Source organism: Chiloscyllium plagiosum, unplaced genomic scaffold (assembly GCF_037043375.1).
Source record: "Chiloscyllium plagiosum isolate Xiang-an unplaced genomic scaffold, Cpla_swu_hap1 HiC_scaffold_31, whole genome shotgun sequence".
NCBI classification, from domain to species: Eukaryota; Metazoa; Chordata; class Chondrichthyes; order Orectolobiformes; family Hemiscylliidae; genus Chiloscyllium; species Chiloscyllium plagiosum.
The window spans coordinates 5,174,139-5,180,138 of NW_028270169.1; the positions used below are offsets into that span (position 1 = coordinate 5,174,139).

At 47.1% G+C, this 6,000-nt stretch overlaps 1 protein-coding gene across 1 annotated transcript in view; it reads right to left on the reverse strand.

The window, feature by feature from the left end:
• scarf1 (scavenger receptor class F, member 1) overlaps window positions 1–6,000 on the reverse strand; it is an 84,053-nt gene that overhangs the window by 23,625 nt on the left and 54,428 nt on the right. The window contains 1 exon segment of the mRNA XM_087977147.1: window positions 1,780–1,914. Coding sequence (XP_087833273.1) covers window positions 1,780–1,914 — 135 coding nt within the window.

Here is a 6,000-nt window from a genome sequence, read left to right on the forward strand (position 1 = left end):
AGTTCCTGAAGGTGCTGACTCACTCTGGGATACCGTTCCTGAAGGGGCTGACTCTCACTGGGATACAGTTCCTGAAGGGGCTGACTCTCACTGGGATACCGTTCCTGAAGGGGCTGACTCTCACTGGGATACAGTTCCTGAAGGGGCTGACTCATTGGGATACTGTTCCTGAAGGGGCTGACTCTCACTGGGATACAGTTCCTGAAGGGGCTGACTCTCACTGGGATACAGTTCCTGAAGGGCTGACTGTCACTGGGATACAGTTCCTGTAGGGGCTGACTCTCACTGGGATACAGTTCCTGAAGTAGCTGTCTCTCACTGGGATACAGTTCCTGAAGGGGCTGTCTCTCACTGGGATACAGTTCCTGAAGGGGCTGTCTCTCACTGGGATACAGTTCCTGAAGGAGCTGTCTCTCACTGGGATACAGTTCCTGAAGGGGCTGACTCTCACTGGGATACAGTTCCTGAAGGGGCTGACTCTCACTGGGATACAATTTCTTCATTGCGATTGCTACGTCTTTGATGTTTTTCCTTTAATTCATTCATGTGATGTGGGTGTCACTGGCTGGGCCCAGTATTTATTGCCCGTCCCTAGTTGCCCCTTGAGAAGGTGGGGGTGAGCTGCCTTCTAAAACCTTTGCAGTCCATGTGCTATGGGTTGACCCACAATGCCCTTAGGTAGGGAATTCCAGGGTTTTGACTCAGTGACAGTGAAGGAACGGCGATATATTTCCAAGTCAGGATGGGGAGGGGCTCGGAGGGGACCTTGCAGGGGGTGGTGTTCCCATGTACCTGCTGCCCCTTGTCCTTCTAGATGGAAGTGGTCATGGGTTTGGAAGATGCTGTCTGAGGATCTTTGGTGAATTTCTGCAGTGCATCTGGTAGGTGGTACACACTGCTGCTACTGAGCATCGGTGGCGGAGGGAGTGGGTGTTTGTGGATGTGGTACCAATCAAGCGGGAGCTGCTTTGTCCTGGATGGTGTCGAACTTCTTGAGTGTTGTTGGAGCTGCCCCCATCCAGGGCAAATGGGGAATATTCCATCACACTCCTGACTTGTGCCTTGTAGATGGTGGGACAGGCTTTGGGGAGTCAGGAGGTGAGTTACTCACCGCAGTATTCCTCACCTCTGACCTGCTCTTGGAGTCACTGTGATTATGTGGTGAGTGGTAATCCCCCCACCCTGGATGTTGATCGTAGGGGTTATTACCCCACAATAGTCACACCATTGAATGTCAAGGGATGGTGGTTAGATTGTCTCTTGTTGGTGATGGTCATCGTCTGGCATTTGTGTGGCATGAACGTTACTTGCCACTTGTCAACCCATGGCTGGATATTGTCCAGATCTTGTTGCATTTGAACACGGCCTGCTTCAGTATCTGAGGAGTTAGGAACGGTGCTGAACATTGTGTGATCATTGGTGAACATCCCACTTTAACCTTGTGACTGATTGTGCTTTGGTGTTAGAGGTCGTCACTATCACCTCACCATCTATTCTGTCGTGTATTGTCAATGCTAAAGGCAATAATCATCTCATATCCAGGATGCTCCAGTGCAAAGCACCAAAAGGCAGCTTCCTGGGTCATGTGCTATCACAATGAATAATTCCTGGATAGTCTTTGCTTCTCCCATGGACCCATGGAGAGTGACCGACCATGTCCCTGTGTATGAGGGGAGTCCAGGTGTTAGGGCAGAGTGGGGCAAGGTGGGGGTGTCTTTGTATCCTGTGCCTGTCCCTGTCTCTGTACCCACATGGACTGAACACGAGATTGGTCCTCACCTTCCTGAGGAGGGACACAGTAGACAGGTTCCCCCTCATCAGTGCCGAAGGAGGAGAATGAGACAGATTCCCATCCAGCTGAGGGAGAGTCAATGAAACTGCAGTTGAAACTGACATCAGCGTCATGGTGGGAAACTGCAAGAAAGGACAAAGAGTTACACACCACTCCTAACGCAACGAGGGGTACGTCGGGTTTCAAGAGATCGATTGTGTGAGGGGACTCTCTAGTCCGAGGTACAGACAGATGTTTCTGTGGCCAGCAGAGAAAAAGCAGAAAGGTGTGTTGTTTCCCTGGTGCCAGGATCAAGGATGTCTCAGAGAGGGTGCAGAATGTTCTCACGGGGGAGAGGGGCCACCAGGAGGTCATTGTCCACATTGGGACCAACGATATAGGAAGGGAAAAGGTTGAGACTCTGAAGGGAGATTACAGAGAGTTAGGCAGAAATTTAAAAAGGAGGTCCTCAAGGGTAGTAATATCTGGATTACTCCCAGTGCTATGAGCTAGTGAGGGCAGGAATAGGAGGATAGAGCAGATGAATGCATGGCTGAGGAGTTGGTGCATGGGAGAAGGATTCACATTTTTGGATCATTGGGATCTCTTTTGGGGTAGAAGTGACCTGTACAAGAAGGAAGGATTGCACCTAAATTGAAAGGGGACTAATATACTGGCAGGGAGATTTGCGAGAGCTGCTCGGGAGGATTTAAACTAGTAATGTGGGCGGGGGGGGGGGGGGGGGGGGGGAACCCAGGGAGATAGTGAGGAAAGAGATCAATCTGAGATGGGTACAGCTGAGAACAGAAGTGAGTCAAACAGTTAGGGCAGGCAGGGACAAGGTAGGACTAATAAATTAAACTGCATTTATTTCAATGCAAGGGGCCTGACAGGGAAGGCAGATGAACTCAGGGCATGGTTAGGAATATGGGACTGGGATATCATAGCGATTACGGAAACATGGCTCAGGGATGGGCAGGACTGGCAGCTGAATGTTCCAGGATACAAATGCTACAGGAAGGATAGAAAGGGAGGCTAGAGAGGAGGGGGAGTGGCGGTTTTGATAAGGGATAGCATTACAGCTGTGCTGAGGGAGGATATTCCCGGAAATACATCCAGGGAAGTTATTTGGGTGGAACTGAGAAATAAGAAAGGGATGATCACCTTATTGGGATTGTATTATAGTCCCCCCAGTAGTCAGAGGGAAATTGAGAAACAAACTTGTAAGGATATCTCAGCTATCTGTAAGAATAATAGGGTGGTTATGGTAGGGGATTTTAACTTTCCAAACATAGACTGGGACTGCCATAGTGTTAAAGGTTTAGATGGAGAGGAATTTGTTAAGTGTGTACAAGACAATTTTCTGATTCAGTATATGGATGTACCTACCAGAGAAGGTGCAAAACTTGACCTACTCTTGGGAAATAAAGCAGGGCAGGTGACTGAGGTGTCAGTGGGGGAGCACTTTGGGGCCAGTGACCATAATTCTATTAGATTTAAAATAGTGATGGAAAAGGATAGACCAGATCTAAAAGTTGAAGTTCTAAATTGGAGAAAGGCCAATTTTGACGGTATTAGGCAAGAACTTTCGAAAGCTGATTGGGGGCAGATGTTCGCAGGTAAAGGGACGGCTGGAAAATGGGAAGCCTTCAGAAATGAGATAACAAGAATCCAGAGAACGTATATTCCTGTCCGGGTGAAAGGAAAGGCTGGTAGGTATAGGGAATGCTAGATGACTAAAGAAATTGAGGGCTTGGTTCAGAAAAAGAAGGAAGCATATGTCAGGTATATTCAGGAGAAATCGAGTGAATCCTTAGAAGAGTATAAAGGAAGTAGGAGTACACTTAATAGGGAAATCAGGAGGGCAAAATGGGGACATGAGATAGCTTTGGAAAATAGAATTAAGGAGAATCCAAAGGGTTTTTACAAATATTTTAAGGACAAAAGGGTAACTAGGGAGAGAATAGGACCCCTCAAAGATCAGCAAGGCGGCCTTTGTGTGGAGCCGTAAGAGATGGGGGAGATATTAAACGAGTATTTTGCGTCAATGTTTACTGTGGAAAAAGACATGGAAGATATAGACTGTAGGGAAATAGATGGTGACATCTTGAAAAATGTCCATATTACAGAGGAGGAAGTGCTGGATGTCTTGAAACGCATAAAGGTGGATAAATCCCCAGGACCTGTTCAGGTGTACCCTAGAACTCTGTGGGAAGCTAGAGAAGTGATTTCTGGGCCTTTTGCTGAGATATTTGTATCATCGATAGTCACAGGTGAGGTGCCGAAAACTGGAGGTTGGCAAACGTGCCACTGTTTAAGAAGGGTGGTAAGGACAAGCCAGGGAACTATAGACCGGTGAGCCTGACCTCAGTGGTGGGCAAGTTGTTGGAGGGAATCCTGAGGGACAGGATGTACATGTATTTGGAAAGGCAAGGACTGATTAGGGATAATCAACATGGCTTTGTGCGTGGGAAATCATGTCTCACAAACTTGATTGAGTTTTTTGAAGAAGCAACAAAGAGGATTGATGAGGGCAGAGCGGTAGATGTGATCTACATGGACTTCAGTAAGGCGTTCGACAAGGTTCCCCATGGGAGACTGATTAGCAAGGTTAGATCTCATGGAATACAGGGAGAACTCGCCATTTGGATACAGAACTGGCTCAAAGGTAGAAGACAGAGGGTGGTGGTGGAGGGTTGTTTTTCAGACTGGAGGCCTGTGACCAGTGCAGTGCCACAAGGATCGGTGCTGGGTCCTCTACTTTTTGTCATTTACATAAATGATTTGGATACGAGCAGAAGAGGTACAGTTAGTAAGTTTGCAGATGACACCAAAATTGGAGGTGTAGTGGACAGCGAAGAGGGTTACCTCAGATTACAACAGGATCTGGACCAGATGGGCCAATGGGCTGAGAAATGGCAGATGGAGTTTAATTCAGATAAATGCGAGGTGCTGCATTTTGGGAAATCAAATCTTAGCAGGACTTATACACTTAATGGTAAGGTCCTCGGGAGTGTTGCTGAACAAAGAGACCTTGGAGTGCAGGTTCATAGCTCCTTGAAAGTAGAGTCGCAGGTGGATAGGATAGTGAAGAAGGCGTTTGGTATGCTTTCCTTTATTGGTCAGAGTATTGAGTACAGGAGTTGGGAGATCATGTTGCGGCTGTACAGGACATTGGTTAGGCCACTGTTGGAATATTGTGTGCAATTCTGGTCTCCTTCCTATCGGAAAGAAGTTGTGAAACTTGAAAGGGTTCAGGAAAGATTTACAAGGATGTTGCTGGGGTTTGAGGATTTGAGCTACAGGGAGAGGTTGAACAGGCTGGGGCTGTTTTCCCTGGCGCATCGGAGGCTGAGGGTGACCTTATAGAGGTTTACAAAATTATGAGGGACATGGATAGGATAAACAGGCAAAGTCTTTTCCCTGGAGTGGGGGAGTCCAGAACTAGAGGGCATAGGTTTAGGGGGAGAGGGGTTAGGGTCACTAACTCTGATTGGGCATATTCATGTCTGTCATTGTTGCCCCAACACATCAATCCTGGACGGATCACCGACTTCATCCCTGTTATTGGCCGAGCAACATGTCAATCCTCACCTTCCATCGCTCACCATTGGCCATTGGCAAGAGAGCCAACGTTTCAATATCTGATTATTCACAAAATACAGCCATGATTTAGACAAGAAACACAATGTCATCTCTCCGAGTCTGCAGACGACACGAAGCTGGGTGAGAGGGTGAGCTGTGAGGTGGATGCAGGGATGTTGGAGTGTGATTGGGATATACTGAGTGAGTGTGAGTGAGTCAGTGAGTGAGTGCAGTCTCATTTGGATCAATGTGAGGTTATCCACTTGGGGTCCATTCATTTACTGGATGCCTCCAGGTATTTCACAGGTACACAAATATTGTCCTTGTGAATACAAAATGCCTTTGGTTTATTTACAACTGCAGGGAATGCCAAATTTTCAATATCTGTTGTTAGTCATGTGCAAAGACTGTACAGAAATGCTTCAGCAACTGTGTATGTATATAAAAAAAAGTTATGAATAAAGTATATATTTGCAATTAAAAAATACAAGACCTGGGTGTCTTCATACATCAGTTGCTGAAAATAAGCGGTGAAGAGGGTTTGTTGGCTTTCATAGCGAGAGGATCCAAACACAGGAGCAGGGATGTGTTTCTGCAACTAGACAGGATCTTAGTGAGAGCACCCCTGGAGTACAGACAGCAGG